Source organism: Panthera uncia (assembly GCF_023721935.1).
Source record: "Panthera uncia isolate 11264 chromosome C1 unlocalized genomic scaffold, Puncia_PCG_1.0 HiC_scaffold_4, whole genome shotgun sequence".
Classification (NCBI taxonomy): domain Eukaryota; kingdom Metazoa; phylum Chordata; class Mammalia; order Carnivora; family Felidae; genus Panthera; species Panthera uncia.
The window spans coordinates 86,907,688-86,926,586 of NW_026057585.1; the positions used below are offsets into that span (position 1 = coordinate 86,907,688).

At 43.9% G+C, this 18,899-nt stretch overlaps 2 protein-coding genes across 14 annotated transcripts in view; one reads left to right on the plus strand and one right to left on the minus strand.

The window, feature by feature from the left end:
* NIPAL3 (NIPA like domain containing 3) overlaps positions 1-5,166 on the minus strand; it is a 48,697-nt gene extending 43,531 nt beyond the window's left edge. Inside the window, exons 1-2 of one of the 2 annotated variants that reach the window (XM_049617788.1) lie at positions 5,044-5,164; positions 341-663 (exon numbers count right to left, since the gene is read on the minus strand). In XM_049617788.1, the coding sequence (XP_049473745.1) occupies positions 341-436 (96 nt within the window). In that variant the 5' untranslated portion in view covers positions 437-663; positions 5,044-5,164. Of the gene's footprint in view, positions 1-340; positions 664-5,043 lie in introns of both variants that reach the window. The other variant, XM_049617789.1, reaches the window with a different exon arrangement.
* A 1,439-nt stretch (positions 5,167-6,605) lies between these two features.
* STPG1 (sperm tail PG-rich repeat containing 1) overlaps positions 6,606-18,899 on the plus strand; it is a 54,138-nt gene continuing 41,844 nt past the window's right edge. For 2 of the 12 annotated variants that reach the window (XM_049617809.1, XM_049617810.1), the window contains exon 1: positions 11,862-11,955. In XM_049617809.1, the coding sequence (XP_049473766.1) occupies positions 11,862-11,955 (94 nt within the window). The other 10 variants (XM_049617808.1, XM_049617806.1, XM_049617798.1 and 7 more) reach the window with 10 other exon arrangements.

The window sequence follows — 18,899 nt, forward strand, 5'->3', positions numbered from 1 at the left end:
GTGCTGACCGCTCGGAGCCTGGAGCCTGCTTCGGATTCTAGGTCTTCCTCTCTCTCTGCCCCTCCCCTACTCATGCTCTGTCTCTCTCTCTCAAAAATAAGTAAACCTTAAAAATTTTTTAAAAATATTTCTCTTTTTCTTTTTATGTTTTTCTCTAACCCCCTGTCTTTATGTACTTCAATGAGTGTTTCTTTCTTCTGGATTACCCGTTCTACATTTGTGCCTGTTTCTGCCGCTAACAGGCATGCAGACCCCGGAAATACGTGTGAGCCAGGGCTATGGTGTGTTACTCTCGGGTTAGAAAAACACCACATTTCAAAACCAGAAAGAAAGCTCTTGCCTTGTAGGAGAAGGAAGCCTCGCTGCCGCCGGGGTCTGCGCTGCTTGTGGGCGGGAGCGGGCGCAGCTGCAGGGCCGCACCGCGGGCTCGGTCCATGGCGCTAGTGGAACATTCCCTGGGAAGCTGGAGCTGCCGCTAGGCGGGGCCGAACCCGGAGACCATCTCTCCTGGCGGGGGTCACCTCCTTTCACGGGGCCGTTGGAGGACTTCGAGGCTCTTCGGGCTGATTTACAGCCTCTCCCTCACCTTCACCCCGAGAAGTGCCAGGTTCTGTCTCTCCCAAGCAGGCAGGCGAGGGTGCGATTCCTTATCCTGGCGGCGCCCTAGGGTGGTGGGGAGGAACATGAAGAATGCAAGTACGGTGAGCCCAGCTTGATTACCCAAGGGGACATACACTTTGAGGACAAAACGCAAGCCGTCATGAGAAGTGAAGTCATTTACAAAATTATATCATGCCTTTGGCCTCCCCTAATAAAGACATGGCTCAGGATGCCTGGGTGGCTCAGCGGATTAAGGAGCTGACTTCAGCTCAGGTCAGGGTCTCACGGTTTGTGAGTTCCAGCCCCTCGTTGGGCTCTGTGCTGACAGCTTGGAGCCTGGAGACTGTTTCAGATTCTGTGTCTCCCTCTCTCTCTGTGCCTCCCCTGCTCATGCTCTGTCTCTCTCTCTCTCTCAAAAATAAACATTAAAGGGGCGCCTGGGTGGCTCAGTCCGTTGAGCGTCCGACTTCAGCTCAGGTCATGATCTCACGGTTCCTGGGTTCAAGTCCCGCATCAGGCTCTGTGCTGACAGCTGGGAGCCTGGAGCCTGCTTCAGATTCTGTGTCTCCCTCTCTCTGCCCCTCCCCTACTGCTCTGTCTCTCTCTCTCTCTCAAATATAAATAAAAGGTAGAAAAAAAAATTAAAAAAATAAACATTAAAAAAGTAATAAAAATAAATAAATAATAATAAAGACATGGCTCATCTACCTCAAAACCTTTTTCCCTGGCCCTTAAAAATTACCTTTCCTCAGGGCACCTGGTGGCTCAGTTGGTTAAGCATCTGACTCTTATAGAATATTTTTTTTTAATGTTTATTTTTGAGAGAGAGACAGAGTGTGAGTAGGGGAGGAGCAGAGAGAGAGAGGGAGACACAGAATCCAGAGGAGGCCCAGGCGCTGAGCTGTCAGCCCAGAGCCCGACGCGGGGCTCGAACTCACCGACCATGAGATCATGACCTGAGCCGAAGTCAGGCGCTTTGCCAACTGAGCCACCCAGGCTCCCCAAGTGTTTGACTCTTGACTTCGGCTCAGGTCGTGATCTCAAGGTTCATGGGATCGAGCCCCACATTAGGCTCTGCACTGACGGCATGGAGCCTGCTTGGGATTCTCTCTCTCTCTCAAAAATAATTAGGGGCATCTGGGTGGCTCAGTGGGTTATGCATCCGACTTCGGCTCAGGTCATGATCTCACAGTTTAAGAGCTTGAGCCCCACATGGGGCTCTCTGTTGTCAGTGCACAACCCACTTTGGATACTCTGTCCCCCTCTTTCTCTGCCCCGACCCCACTTGTGCTCGCTCTCTCTTTCCCTCTCAAAAATAAATAAACATTAAAAAAAAATAAACAGTTAAAAAATTTTTTTTTCTAATCCCCTTTTTGCCCCCCCCCCCCCCCCCGGCTTCCTTCTTCCCGTCATATCCTAACTGAAATCCTACCTTTTCCATAGGCTCCCCTACATAAGAAGTAGAAGATTGTCTTGTCTGCCTCTCCAGGCCTCCAAAAAATATCGAACCACCTGTGTTCGATATCGGAATGAAAGAACGAGAAGAAAAGCTATCTTCACGAATGGTGGAAGAACTGGGCTGCTACCCGAAAGTCAGCCTAGCACAGGTGAGGTAACACTGGACCCTGGGAGAAGACCTGTGTGACTGGATCATAACACCTCTGGGAGACTCAGGTGTCTCATCTGTAAAGTGGGGGTAATAATGTGGCTTCAAGTAAGATCGTCAATGACAGTAATTCCCGTTGACTTTATCGGACGGGTATTTTCAATGCATGTCAAGCTTGTCTACCAAATGGAGAAGAAAGATGAAGTATGCTCCTAGGGTTCTGGAAGGCCTGGCCAAAAACACCTTACCACAATGCTAAGAGTTTCTTTGAAGTCTTCTTATAGTAGAAAAGAAAAAAAAAAATCAATCATACAAATTTGGATTCTACTGCAAAGTCTATGCTCATTTCAATTTAAAAAATGTTATAAATAGCTTTTGATCTGTTATATGCTACCTGTTTGCCTTGGCCAAGTCATTTAACTTTCCAGGCAGTTTTCTCTGCTGGAAAATACAGATAATCAGATAATAACATTTCTACCCCCCACAGGGCTGTTGTGAGAATTTGATGAGATAATGCATGTAAAATGCTATGCATAACAAATGGCCAATGGATGGCAGCTATTATTAATTTTATTCTTATCAGTTTAATTATTTAATTTACCCACAAATGTTCCTTTCTTTCATGCATTCATGCTACATTTATTGAGGGCCTACTATATGCCAAACAGACACAGCCTCTGCTATGCCTCAAGGCATAAAAAAAGTTGCTCTTTGTCCTGTGACTTCCAGTTCCTTCTGTTATCTAGCCCTCTCCCCAGGAATGCTGGTTCCTGGTAGGAGCAGCACAGTCATATGTCACAGGGCTAACACTGCGTCCAGCATCTAGGAGACACGAGATGCAGGGCTTGGCACAGGGGCAGCCACGAAGACCATTTAGCCCAGGTCTCACTTTGTTGAAGGGCCTCAAAATTAAATCATCGTTGCTATCTCCAGATGAGGTTACACATTCAGTATATAGTCAATACCTTAATTACATAGATATACATGCCATATACATACAATACGTACAGGGTACACTCATCAATTTTATAACTCACATCCCATAATCAAACCTCCCTGACTGTAAAGTATTTGCAATCTTGTGAAAAGCATAATTATTCTTCACTATACTTTCATGTGTGGGTGAAAAGCATTATTGGGTTAAATTTATGTATTTTAATGTTTTGAATATAGTAGCCTTAGGAAGGAAGAGTGGCCCAGGGACAGACCTCCAAGAGACCCTTAGAGGCTTTCAAGCTGGAGCCGGAGAGGCACTGGGGCACAAACTCTGGGAAGGCGTTTGCTGAATCCCCTGTTCATCCCTTGCCAAGATCCAGCCCAGGGCCTGGCCTGGTGACCTCCATCTATACCTCCTGACTGGCTAAAGGCAGGCCTGTTAAGCACCTGATGCAGTTTGCAATCAAGAATGGAATGGCTTACTCAGGCCTCATCAACCACAACTCCAGAGATACAACTGCTGCACCCAGCCCCGCCCACAGGATGTCAGAGCAAGCAAACAGGCCTTGGGGACATGCCAATGGGGTGATGGAAACCTAGGCCTCCTAACCTTGTTTGGACCAGCTACTTTGTTCAGGTGGGTTTCTGTGTTTGTTTTTGTTTGTGGTGGTGTTGTGACTGTCATTTAATTTGCTTTTAAAAAGCAGCTCTTCTCTCTGCCTCAGAAATGCTCAGGCCTCTGAGGCATCACCTGCAAAGACAGGAAACTCTCCCTCGGCTCGGGAGGAGTCTAGACTAAAGGCCTCGGATGGGGGGCTGCTTGAGTAGCTCAATAGGCTCAGCATCTGACTTGATTTTGGCTCAGGTCATGATCTCACAGTTCGGGGGTTCCACCCCTGAATCTGGCTCTGCACTGACAGTGCGGAGCCTGCTTGGGATTCTGTCTCCCTCTCTCTCTGCCCCTCCCCTGCTCACATGCTCTCTCTCATAAATAAATAAACATTCAAAAAAGAAAATAAAAGCTCTGGAGGAACTCTTTGCCAGTTGCCCTCCCTTGTAAGGCGCACATTCTTTGCCTGGATGATTCTCCTTTTCTGCCTTCAAAGCACTTTTCCAGGACTAACATATGCCCAGGAGGCAAGTGGCCAACTCTGTGTTCCCAGCCACCCCTTCATTTTGAGGCCGTCACAGCCAGCAGTGAGCACAGGGTCACTGACTCAAGAAAGGAAAGATAATTCTAGGTGCTTGCTTCCATTCCTCCCCCCCTCCCCTTATCTCAATGAATTATTTCACCAACCCACAGAGCAGGTCAGACAGATGACAGGACCATAGTTCATGGCTGCTAAGAGTAGAGTTTGCATTAGGATTTGGCTTTATCTGAAAAAAAAAAAAAAAAATACGCTCTTTCCCACCACCTGACGATTCGCCTTCCGGCTTGTTGAGTGCCAGTTACGCCAAGCCCTTTCCCTTTCCTGGGCTTTGGCTCACTAAAGGGTTACACTCTTCGTTGCCCTCCCATTGAGCTGGAAACTACAACTTCCAGCAGCCAGTATACATCAAGAATACCTCCCCTCATTCCACCTGCTAACTCCACCATCTGCTACTGCCAGGAAGCCCGAGCCGGCGTGTAGAGGGATAATTTTGGCAAAGTTACCGCATTTCACTTCCTGATTTGGTAAAGCCTGCCATCATCTATATTAAGGCAAACCCATGCCCCCTGCAAAAATGGGGGAAAAAAGCATTCCGAGGCAGCGAGACCCAGACCTGCAAGGCTGATGACAGCAAGAAGGAAGGGTATTTGTACTAGGGGGCGTTAGATGATTCCAAATGCATTCCCTTTCCTGAAAAAAACGAAGGCTGATTTCAAGTCCCCCCCTCTCTCAGGCTTAATCACTACTCACCGGCGGCGTTTTCTCTAAGGACCACCTATCGGAGGTTTCTGAGAAATGACTTGGACTCTTCGCGCAACCCGGAGGCACAGCCTCCTTAATTCCTTCCCCAACTCAAGAGCGGCCAGGGTGCTGCAGTGTTTTGCTTTCAAAGGCCGCGATGTGATTTGCCAGGACGCCTGCCAGTCAGAGGCTGGTGGCGACTTCGTGCAGGCGAGTGGCTGCGAGGAAGGGATGGGCGGGACAGCCCCCGGCTATTGGCTGTGCCGCAAAGCTTGCTTGAAGCGTAGGGGGAGAGACTTGGGGAGGCGGCGCCCTCCTCCAGCTTCGCGCTCACCTGGAGGGGGTCCCCTCTAGCGGCCGCACCAAGAACGTTGGAACAAACCCCGCTCTCGCTCTCCGGAGAGCTCAGGTGACTGCTCACCTCCCCCTGCCCGACAGGTGGTCAGCCTGCCAGGAGTCCTGCCTTCCAATTCTTAGCGCTGCCTCCTGGGCTTTGCTCCTGCTGTTGCTGCACTTTATGCTCTCACCATCTATTCAAATCCTTCACATCCCTCGAGACCCGGCTACCCCCAAAGCCTTCCTTAGTACTGGGGGCCATATACATCTTCCTTTACGGGCCCTCCCCTAACACCTGTTGACTGAGCTATATACCGACGCTCCCAGCGCGTCCGCAGCTCCGCAATGCTTAAGGTCCTCCAGTGAGCCTAGCACTTGTAAGGTACAACCGTAAGTACAGTCAGTAGGCAATAAATGTAATCAACACGTGCATGGAGCTTACACTTCTTCATACATGCATCTCATTTCAGATCCTTGCAACAACCCCCTAAGAGGGACGTGGAGCTCATACCCATTTTACAGATGAAGAAATGGCATTTGGGCAGAGACCCCCAAGGAGGAGAAAGTAGCCAGATTTGGTTCAGATCTGGAGGTAGAGAGACTCAGAGGGAACACCCGAGAGCAGAACAAGGTTGGCATTTCGTAGGAACTGCCCATAGGAAAGCGTGACTCGAGCAAGATTTTTCTGGGGCGTGGGTGGTAGGAGCCGCAATCAGAGGACCCGGCCAGGGACGGCTTAATAAAACCTTTGGATTTCATCCTAAATTTAAGGGGGGGCCATTGAGGGTTCTGAGCTGGCGAGTGACAAGATCACAGGGACTGTTCTGAAGCTTGTAAAGAGGGGCTCAAGGAACACTATATGTCTGTCTGCCATTGGATCGTTGTCCATAGCAATCTTTTTTCTTTTATACATAGGGCTTGGAGGAATGTTGTCTTAGGTTTATTCTTTTAACTAAGATTTCTGGGTAGGTAAAATTCTAAGGCTCTTGGTCTATCACAAGACATTTGAGGGATCACTTAGATAATCCCCTATTAAATTTCCCAACCCGTTCTGACTTAATTAACCTGAACCCTTAAAATTCTGGCAAACTCCCTGCGGTTTTTTTTTTTTTTTTAAAGCCTCTGGCGATTGGGCAACAACTTTTCACCTTCAAGAAACAGAGGAAACCATTGGCTAGTTACTCAGGAGGCGGGCTGAGGAAGGACTCTAGAATGTTAGGCGGTTGGTTGCCATAGCGACGGGGAGGCTGCGCAGGCCAGAGTCAGCCCTGGGGAACCCGACGAGGTAGGAGGCAGTTCTTGTCCGGGAACGGGTCGCGGGGTGGTGGGGAGGAGGACCTGGAGCACCCCATGGGACACCACTGAGATCCACGGCCTTCTGGGTGCGTGCGGAATTCTTCTGCGGAGCTGGGTGGTGCCCCAGGGCGAGAAAAAGCCAAGGTCGGAGGTGCTCCCTCCTGATGGTGTGCCCCCAGCTAAAGCGGTGATGATAACCACGGCCTGCCCTCCCCCACGGAGGTCCTATGAAGGGCGTGGGCCTCTGGCCCCCTGCCTCTGCCTCTGGGAGTGTACAAACGGTTGGGGGCTCCGTGCTGGGCAGTGGGTGGACGACAAAGAGCTGAGTTCTAACCCCAGGTCCTCCCCAGCAACTTGGGTGTCCCTCAGCGAAGTCTCCCCTGCTCTGGGCCTCAGTTTATCCATCTGTAAAGTGAAAGGGTGAGATTGGAATTTGGCAGTCACTAGCCGGCTGCTAAAGCTCCTTCCTGCTCTCTGACATGCCTTCTCAGTTCATGAAAAAATAGTAAATGGATTATTTCCCCCGAGAGGGCTTTGAAAAGTGTAAAATACTTTCAAGATGCACCTTTAGCATTATATATGACTGAATCGGTAAAAATCTCATATAGTCAAAACTGCTCACTCAAATACTATAAAGTTCCACATACAGTAACAGTATATATGATTTAGTATATACTGATACATGCCACACATTAATATGCATGTATAGATGTATAAAAAATGTGATAATACTGTAACATAAATGATAAAGGGTTTTTTTTTTTTTTCTAACATGTAGTTGAGTGAAGATATGCCTGTATTTATAGTCAGGTGAGTTAAAACCTTATAGAATGTGGCTCCGAAAGGAAAGAGTTGTATTATTAATACATCTATATGGACTATGGCTAGAATACGTCTACCCCTAGTATCCATTCATCCCACAAATATTATCGAGCAACTACCATGTGCTAGGAAACACACTGGGGATTCAGTGATGAACGTTCTATAGGGGAAAACCATGAACAAAGAAATACATATAAAATATGATGCTTGGTGGTGAAAAGTGCATTGAGAAACATAAGGCAGTGTCGGGCTGGAGAGAGAGGGGTGGTATTCTGTAGGAGAGAGTGATTAAGGAAGACGTCCCTAAGAAACTTTGAGGAGAGACCCAGACGAATCCGGTGACCAGGCCGGAAGACAATACCCAGAAGAGGAAGGGAAGAATCCCCATACTACAAGGAGGTATTGCAGAGGCTGAAAAGGTCCAATGCCTTTAGGTAGTGGGATATGACAACTGCCTTCAAATACTTGAAGAAGAGTCCTATAGAACAGTGGCTTTCAAACTTTTGGAATGTGATCCATGCTAGAAATGCATTTTATGTTGCCATCCAGCACTCACACATGCACATGACAAACAAAAAGCTCACAAAAAACTGCAGGCTGTGACCTGCACTTTGAAAATCACCGACGTGAAAAGAGAGTGGGATTGATTCCAGGCTGATTCCAAGGTGCGGAATGAGGATGAGTGAAGGGGGAGAAAAAGGAATCAGCTTTGACACAGGCGGAGCTTTCTAGTAGTTAGAACTACCTAACAATGAACTGCCTCGGGAATTCTCAAACTGAGTCCTGGGAGAGCCCAGCATTCTGCGAAAGGGCAACAGTCTCAAATGTTTGCTTTTGAAAACTATTTGTAGGGGTGCCTGGGTGGCTCAGTCGGTTGAGCATCCCACTTCGGCTCAGGTCATGATCTCACACTCTGTGAGTTCGAGCCCCGCATCGGGCTCTGTGCTGACGGCTCAGAGCCTGGAGCCTGTTTTGGATTCTGTGTCTCCCTCTCTCTCTGCCCCTTCCCCGCTCATGCTCTGTCTCTCTCTGTCTCAAAAATAAATAAAAAACATTAAGAAAGAAAAATTAAAAAAAAAAAAAAGAAAACTGTTTGTAGTATCCTCGTTTTAAAAAATCCAACCATACCCACTCAAGGCTGCTAAATGTCAAAATTTAGCAGGTTAACATTCAGTGGGTTCTGCCTTAGAGGTTGCTGTAGTGGTTAAGAGTGAGCAGAAGTCAGCCTTTCTAGGTTCAAAGCCTGATTCCACCTCTTACTCTGGTGTGACCTTGAGTAAGTCACCTAACCCCTCTCTCTAAACTGCTGTTTTCTTATCTATAAAATGGGGATAATACCTCACTGGATTATTGTAAGGACAGCATGAAGTATTGCATTCAAGGTATTTAGGACTGTAAGGGCTCAATAAATAAATGATAGTTCTTATTTTAAGCTGTTAATATATTATCCCTGTGCATAGGTCAAAACCTAGTATTAATAAAAGCCTGCCATAGGCCTGGCAGCATCATCTCTTTCTTTCTTTCTTTTTTTTTTTTTTTTAAATTTTTTTAACGTTTATTTACTTTTGAGAGAGAGAGAGAGACAGAGCATGAACAGGGGAGGGGCAGAGAGAGAGGGAGACACAGAATCTGAAACAGGCTCCAGGCTCTGAGCTGTCAGCCCAGAGCCCGACGCGGGGCTCGAACCCACGGACCGTGAGATCATGACCTGAGCCGAAGTCGGACGCCTAACCGACCGAGCCACCCAGGCGCCCCAGCATCATCTCTTTCATCACGTGGATCATTGTATTTAATCCACGAGCACGTTGAGAGGAAAGTACCATTATCATTCTCAGTTTACGGAGGGGGCAGTGGGCTCAAAAGATTAAGTGGCTTGTCTAGAATCAGAACTAGTAAGCGGCAGAGTACAACCTTGAACCCAGGACTGGATACTCTTGATTACTGTGCTGGCGCTCACCTGGGACTTGCTTAAACACGTACCACCGATTAGGAAGGTGGTATATCTTCATTACTCTTTTTTGAGATTCTAGGCCCATGACATCCTGTCATGAACAGTTATACAAGGACGTGCACCAGTAAGGTACATCCGGACAGTGCTCCGTTCAGACCTGGGCTGCACCTGCTCTCATCCTGGCTTCAGAGGTATGCAGTGACAAGGCTCGAAAGCATTATTTCCAGTGTCGACTTTAGGTGACTTTATGGATTGTTTTAGAAAGTCTCTTTAATTTTTTTTATATTTCAAAAATTTGATAAGGTGCCCATATCACCATTATAATAGGAAGCTTAATTCTTTTTCTAAACACCTGTAATTCTATACATTAGTGCATTTTTATTTTTTATCATTTATTTCTTAATTAACCTTTATATTTGAGTGTAGTTGACACACGATGTTTCATTAGTTTCAGATGTACAACACAGGGATCCCACAGGCATCCCATCATGCTGTGCTCACCCCATTAGTGCATTTTTATTTTATTTAAAAATCTTTTTTACATATTTATTTTTGGGAGAGAGGGACAGAGCGCGAGCAGGGGAGGGGCAGAGAGAGAGGGAGACACAGAATCCAAAGTAGGCTCCAGGCTCCCAGCTGTCAGCACAGAGCCCAGCGTAGGGCTCAAACTCACAAATTACGAGATCATGACCTGAGCCGAAGTTGGACACTTAACCGACTGAGTCATCCAGGCGCCCCTCCCATTAGTGCATTTTAAAAATAAGAGTTTTCTTGTGGCTAGGGAAATAGATGGTAGAAGTACCAAGTACTCAGTAGGAGGACTAAGACAACACAGCACTCTGGGGTGGTGAGTGAATGGTGGCTGCTTTTATAGATCCTAGAAGACATTTTTATACTGGAGTAGGTGGTTTTCTGTGAGCATTATTGATTTCTGTTGCTTTGAATCTCTTAATTTCTTGGAGTGCACTGCCAATAGCTCTATTAAAGATTAAAGTTTCGGTGTAGCTTATCAAACAAAAAAGATTGAGAATTGCTGCTAAGAGACAAGTGGGGAACGAATACTGAAGGTGAAAAGGATTGGTTGAGCACGCCATCATTCATTCAGTCCTCCATTTGTTCGCAAATGGTCTAAGTTCTTTGGGGGAAAAAAAGATGAGCAAAATAGAACTGAAGTCTGTCCACGAAAGATGAACTGCGATGGAAATTGAGTCATGCTCCTGCTGTTAACAACTAAAATAAAGACAGGCATGAGGCAACTGGTTTTAGACAGAAGACAAGAGGTAGCTTAGTGTGGCAATTCCTGAGAGAAGGGAAATAAGGTGAGCCCTGCAATTGCCCAAGGTTAGTGCTGGGGGCAGTTTCCGGGCCACAGTTTAGTGGGGGGGGGAGGAGGGTACCCTCAAAAAAGCCCAGCTTTCTGGATTGGGGAGATAGAAATCAGAGTTTAGGAAGACCGGAGAGGCTGGAATTTATAGGGTAGAATACCACAGAGGAGGGGGGACCTGCACAGGTAAAGTTCGGAAACAGGAAGAAGGGGAGCGCCTGGGTGGCTCCGTCGGTTGAGCGTCCGACTTCAGCTCAGGTCATGATCGCCCGGTTTGTGAGTTCGAGCCCCGCGTCGGGCTCTGTGCTGACAGTTCAGAGCCTGGGGCCTGCTTCAGATTCTGTGTCTCCCTCTCTCTCTGTCCCTCACCCGCTTGTGCTCTCTCTCTCTCTCTCTCAAAATAAACATTAAAAAAAATTAAAGAAAAAAAGAAATAGGAAGAAGTTTCTTCTCAAGTATTTGATTCGTGATGACCGTGGTCAGAATGTGTAGCAATTGGAACAACTTGCTGGTACAGGCAACAAATGGAAGAATCTTAAAAGCATTGTGCTATGTGAAAAAAGATAGTCATGATTACATATATATGACATTCTAGAAAAGGCAACTCTTGTGACAGAGAGCAGAGCAGTGGTTGCCGGATGCAGGGTTGGGAGGGAACTGATGGCAAAGAAACACGGGAAACATTTGGGGATGACGGGTATATTTATGTCTTCGTTGTGATGTGTTTGACACAATTGTAAACCTTTGCCAAAACTTTGAACTGTACACTTAGAACTGATGAATTAGATTGCATGTCAATTACCTGAGCGTGGATAAAGTTATAAAGTTCAAGCCTTCGGTAGCTCTGTAAGCAACGTCAACAGTGAACACGTTCGGAGTTCCTGTTACAGGCAGTGCGATGTGCTTGGGAGTTAGGGTCCTCGAACTTGGTAAATCTCAGCCTCTGCCCACAAGATTCCCCGGTGTCTTCTGCAGATAGACCAGAACCCAATCAACATGGTTAACAAGAAGGTGAAATGATCCCTAGACATGCTGTATTTTGCTGTTTCAGGTGCTTAGAAGAACATGTGGCAGAGTTTTTCATCAAACAAATGGAACATGTCGCAGAACTTTGCTGAGATGGATGACTCGACACACAAAGACCAACAGCCTGGCAAAAAACATTCCAGCAAGGCCAACAAAGTACAGAAAGGTCTTGTGAATTTAATCACAGATGTCTTTGAGGGGCAAGAGAGCTCTTGACATGTGTTCTTTTTGGCACATAAGAACACATTCTAGAGGAATATAGTAAATCCTGGGTCATACCCTCAAGGCTTAAGGGACATCAGATAGATTGCGTGGGTGGTTCCTCACTGCTTTCTAATGTGGTGACTGGGAAGAAACTATGAAAAGAAAGGATGAGGGGGGGAGGGGGAGGAAGTCTATTCAACACACTTGTTATTTCCATGTATCTGGTAAGAATCTCAGGCCTCACATTTAGATGTATAAAGAGATCTTACTTTCTATATTCCTAAAATTAATGCAAGCCCCCCTTCTGCTGGGTTGTTTGGGGTATTTCCACCTCCCTGGTGGGCTTCTGGAGTCCCTGATGCTCTCCAACCCCAGCCAGACCTCTCTTTCTTCCTCCCATCCTTTGACTTTGTGCTCTCTTTTTTCTTCAATACTTCTTTAACTCAAAGCATAATACATATTCAGAAAAAGTACACCAGTCATAGTTATACAGCTTAATGGATGTTCATAATGAAAACACCACGTATGGAATCACTCTTCAGGCTAAGACATAAAATCACAACAAGTAACCCAAAAGTCCCATCTTGTCCCTTCCCCCATCTCTGCAAAAGTACACACTACAGCTATCCTGACTTCTAACGGCATTAACTACTTTAGCCTGTTTTTGCACTTTATATAAATTGGAATCATACAACGTGAACTTTTTGCTCTCAGGCTTTTCTCACTCGTATTTGAGGGATTGAACTCCATGTTTCCTGTATCAGTGATGAGTTCATTTTCGCTGTTATAAAGTTTCTCGTGGTTGGAATACACCACAATTTATTTATCCATTCTACCATTGAAGGACATTTGGGTCGTTTCCAGTTTGGGGCTACTATGAATATAAGATTCTTAAACTATGCGTGTACCTGTGTTGGGGACATATGTGTATATATGTTGTCTCTACCTTGGAGTAGAATTGCTGGGTCCTAAGATGTGTTTATGATCAGCTTAGTCAATATCGCCATTTTTCCAAAGCGGTTTTGCCAGTTTTATTTCTTTACGAGCAACGTATGAGAATTCCAATTGCTCTACGTCATCGCCAACATCTTTCACACATAGTGGTTTTAATTTGCGTTGCTCTTTGATTGATGAAATTGAGCAACTTTTCATACGTTGGTTGACCTTTAGAATATTCTTTTTGGAAGAGTGATTGTTCAAGTTTTTTGCCCATTTGTTTTCTATTGGAGTTTTCTTCTTAAAAAAAATTTTTTTTTAATGTTTATTTATTTTTGGGAGAGAGACCGACAGACAGAGCAGGAGTGAGGGAGGGACAGAGAGAGAGGGAAACACAGAATCCCAAACAGGCTCCAGGCTCCAAGCTGTCAACACAGAGCCTGATGCGGAGCCAAGGTCAGATGCTCAACCGACTGAGCCACCCAGGAGCCCCTGGATTCTTCTTATTTTTAAGAGGTCTTTAAACCATTCTAGAAATGAGTCGATTTGTCACCTACAGGTAGAGTAAATATCTTTCCGTCTGTGATTTTCCTTTCCGCTCTTAATTTTGATATAGCCCAACTTATCAATCCTTTCCTTTTTAGTTGCTGTGTATATCCGTCCTACTTGAGAAATCTTTGCCTAGCCCCAAATAATTTCTTCTAGAAATTGTATGATTTTACTTCTCGTGTCTAGACCTACAATTCAGTGGAGTTGTTTTTGTGTATGGTATGAGGTGGATGTACAAGTTTGGTGTTTTCAATATCCATATCCAAGTGAACCAGGACCATTTATTGAAAGGCCATTCTCGGGGTACCTGGGTTGCTCAGTCAGTTGAGCCTCTGACTCTTGATTTCGGCTCAGGTTATGCTCTCCACGGTTCATGAGTTTGAGTCCCATCTCTGGCTCTGTGCTGGCACTGCGGAGCCTGCTTGGGATTCTCTCCCTCTTTTCTCTGCTCCTTCCCTGCTTGCACACGGGTGCACGCTCTCTCTCTCTCTCTCTCTCTCTCTCTCAAAAATGAATAAATACACTTAAAAAAAAAAAAAAGAAAGGCCATTCTTTTTCTACTACTCTGCTGCTCTATCTTTGCTATAAATCAGGTGTCCATGTATATGCAGGGCTACTTCTGGATTCTTTATTCTGGTCAATTACTCAACACAGTCTTAATTATTGTAACTTTATAACATCTTTTTTTTATATATATTCTTAAAAAATTTTTTTTAACATTTATTCATTTTTTGAGAGGGCATGAGCAGGGGAGGGGAAGAGAGAGAGAGGGAGACACAGACTCCAAAGCAGGCTCCAGGCTCTGAGCTTTCAGCACGGAGCTCGATGCGGGGCTTGAACTCACAGACTGCGAGATCATGACCTGAGCTTAACTGACTGAGCCGCCCAGGCACCCACACAAGTCTTTTTTCCTAAATGTTTATTTATTTTAAGAGAGAGAGAGAGAGAGAGAGAGAAGGAGCATGAGTGGGGGAGGGGCGGGGGGGGGAGGATCTCAAGCAGACTCTATGCACAGAGCCTCACGTGGGGTTCCTTCCCACAAACCGTGAGATCATGACCTGAGCCAAAATCAAGAGTCAGATGGTTAGACGACTGAGCCACCTAGGGGCCCCTATAATAAGTCTTTAATGGAGTAGTATAAATCTTTCATCCTTGTATTTTATCTTGGTGACTCTTGGCCCCATTGCATTTCCATATTAATTTTAGAATCAACTCATTAATGTCCTAAGAATAAAAATCCTTACTGCCATTTTGGTTTGGATTGTATTGATTCTAACAATCAATTTAAGGATAACTTACATGTCTATAATGTTGATTTCTCCCATCCATGTGCATTTCTTTTAGTCTTCTTAAATTTTTTTCAAAAATGTTTTACAGAGGGGCACCTGGCTGGCTCAGCTGGTAGAGCATGAGAGTCTTGAATGTGGGGCTGTGAGTTTGAGCCCCACATTGGGTGTGGATATTACTTAAAAATAAAATCTTAAAGCATTTCACGGCTCTCTGTGTAGAGGTCATGTGTATCTCCTTTATGCCTTCTAGGCATTTGATGTTTTTTTTTTTAATTTTTATTTAATTTATTTTTTAATTTACATCTCAGTTAGCATATAGTGCAACAGTGATTTCAGGAGTAGATTCCTTAATGCCCCTTACCCATTTAGCCCATCTCCTCTCCCACACCCCTTCCAGTAACCTTCTGTTTGTTCTCCATATTTAAGAGTCTCTTATGTTTTGTCCCCCTCCCTGTTTATATTATTTTTGCCTCCCTTCCCTATGTTCATCTGTTCTGTGTCTTAAAGTCCTCATAGGAGTGAAGTTCTGTGATATTTGTCTTTCTCTGACTAATTTCGCTCAGCATAATACCCTCTAGTTCCATCCACGTAGTTGCGAATGGCAAGATTTCATTCTTTTTGATTGCCGAGTAATATTCCATTGTCTATATATCCCACATCTTCTTTATCCATTCATCCATGGATGAACATTTGGGCTCTTTCCATACTTTGGCTATTGTTGATAGTGCTGCTATAAACATGGGGTTGCATGCACCCCTTCAAAACAGCATACCTGTATCCCGTGGATAAACGCCTAATAGTGCAATTGCTGGGTTGTAGGGTAGTTCTATTTTTAGTGTTTTGAGGAACCTCCATACTGTTTTCCAGAGTGGCTGCACCAGTGTGCATTCCCACCAACAATGTGAAAGAGACCCTCTTTCTCCGCATCCTCGCCAACATCTGTTGTTGCGTGAGTTGTTCGTGTTAGCCATTCTGACAGGTGTGAGGTGGTATCTCATTGCGGTTTTGATTTGTATTCCCCTGATGATGAGTGATGTTGAGCATTTTTTCATGTGTCGGTTGGCCATCTGGATGTCTTCTTTGGAGAAGTGTCTATTCATGTCTTTGGCCCATTTCTTCACTGGATTATTTTGTTTTTCTGGGTGTTGAGTTTGGTAAGTTCTTTATAGATTTTGGATAGTAACCCTTTATCTGATATGTCGTTTGCAAATGTCTTCTCCCATTCCATCGGTTGCCTTTTAGTTTTGCTGATTGTTTCCTTCGCTGTGCAGCTTTTTATTTTGATGAGATCCCAATAGTTCATTTTTGCTTTGGTTTCCCTTAGGCATTTGATATTTATACTGTTATAAATGGTAATATTTTTGATTTCATTTTCTAATTGTATCCTGGTGTAGAAATAAAACAAATTGACTTTTGTATATTGACCTTGATTCTAGTGACCTTACTGAATTCAGTGATTACCCCTTATAGGTTATCTATAGATTTTTCTCAAATTTTCCCACATATAATCTAGTCATCTGTAGATAATGACATGTTTATTTCTTCCTTTCTGATCCATGTTTATTTATTTCTCTTGGCTCTTATGCTGATGAGAGTCCTTCAGGACAGTGTTGAAGAGAACTATGACAGCAGTCGCCTGGCTTCATTGTCTGTCTCAGGAGAAAGCTTTTAATATTTCATTTTCAGTATCACGTTTACTATAGGCTTTTGTGATAGATAGCTTTTATCCGATTAAGGAAATTTGCTTCTAGGCCTAGTTGGCTAGGTTGTTTTTCTTTTTTTATCCTAAAAGGATGCTAGATTTTATGAAATGCTTTCTCTATGAACTCAACAGATAACCACCAAAAAAAGATACGCAGATGGCAAATAGCATCTAAAGAGATGCTCAGCATCATTAGTCATTACAAATATGCAAATAAGGACCACAGTGAGATACTACACACCCCACAGGATGGCAGAAATGAAAAAGATTGCCCATTGTTGGTGAGGACGTGAAGGCACAGTCACTCTCATACATTAGTAGTGGAGACTTACAAAAGCACAACTTTGGGAAAGAGTTCGGCAGTTTATTTTTATTATTTTTAATGTTTATTTATTTTTGAGAGAGAGAGCGTGAGCAGGGGAGGGGCGGCGGGGGGGGGGAGGACAGAGGCTCTGGACTGACAGCAGCGAGCTGGATATGGGGCTCAAACTCCCAAACCGTGAGATCATAACCTGAGCCGAGGTCAGAGGCTCAACCAACTGGGCCACCCAACTGCCCCTGGCAGTTTCTTTGAAAGTTAAACATCTTATCCAGCCATTCCACTCCTGAGTATTTACCCAAGAGAAATGACAGTGTATGCCCACTCTTTCATTTGTATGAGGACTTGTAGTGGAATGGAGAGAAGAGTTTATGTGTAGTACTCCCAAACTGTCAGCACCTCAAATTTCCATCCGCAAGGTATTAATAATTGTCACATTTCTATATAATGAAATGCTACTCAGCAATAAAATCAATGAACCATTGATATTTCAACAACATGGATGAATCTCAAAATAATTACGCTAAATGAAAGAAGACAGGCAAAAAAGAATACATACTCTATGATTCTGTTCTGCATCTACTGAGATGATCATATGGTTTTTCTCTTTAGTTGGTCAGTGTGGTGAATGACATTGACTTTCAAATGTTAACCTATCTTTGCATTACTGAGATAAACTCCACTTGGTCATGATGTATTGTCTTTGTTTATACACTGTTGGATTTAATTTACTAAAAATTTTCTTAAAAATTTTTTTTTAATGTTTATTTATTTTTGACAGAGAGAGAGAGAGAGAGAGCGAGCGAGCATGAGTGGGGGAGGGGCAGAGAGAGGGAGACACAGAATCCTAAGCAGGCTCCAGGCCTGACACGGAGCTTGAACTCACTAGTTGTGAGATCATGACCTGAGCTGAAGTCAGACACTTCATCGACTGAGCCACCCAGGGGCCCCCAAATTTTCTAACAATTTCTGTGTGTAGGTTTATGAGGATTATTGATTTGTAGTGGTTCCTCTCCCACCCCACCATGACACTGTCTCATTTTGATATTAGGGTGATGCTGACCACCTAGAATAGATTGGGAAATGTCTTTTCCTCTTCAATCTTCTGGGATAGATTACATAGAATTGATAGGTGCAGTGTTCTATAAATGTTAGTTAGGTCAAGTTAGGTAATAGTATTATTCACGTCATATATATTTATATATATTATATATTATTTATATATTTATATAATATATATTACATAAACATATAAATATATATTTATTATATATATAATCTATATAATTATATAATCCATATGAATATATATAATATATAAATATATAATATATATAAATATACATAATATATAATAAAAATGTATAATATATAGATATATATTTATATATAATATATAAATACATATAATATATATAAATATATAATATGTATATAAATACATATAATATATATAAATATATAATATGTGTATATATTTAAGATTTTATTTTTAAGTAATAACTATATCCGACATGCAGCTTGAACTCACAACCCCAAGATCAAGAGTCCCATGCTCTACCAACTGACCCTGCCAGACGCCCCCAAGTCTCATATATCTTTACTGATATTCTATCTACTTGTTTAAATTAGTGAGGGAGGAACTTTTTTTTTACATATGAAATTTATTGTCAAATTGGTTTCCATACAACACCCAGTGCTCATCCCAACAGGTGCCCTCAATGCCCATCCCCCACTTTCCCCTCCCTCCCATCCCCCATCAACCTTCAGTTTATTCTCAGTTTTTAAGAATCTCTTATGGTTTGCCTCTCTCCCTCTCTAACTTTTTTTCCCCCTTCCCCTTCCCCATGATCTTCTGTTAAGTTTCTCAGGATCCACATAAGAGTGAAAACATATGGTATCTGTCTTTCTCTGTATGACTTATTTCACTTAGCATAACACTCTCCAGTTCCATCCACGTTGCTACAAAGGGCCATATTTCATTCTTTCTCATTGCCACATAGTACTCCATTGTGTATATAAACCACAACTTCTTTATCCACTCATCAGTTGATGGACATTTAGGCTCTTTCCATAATTTGGCTATTGTTGAAAGTGCTGCCATACACATT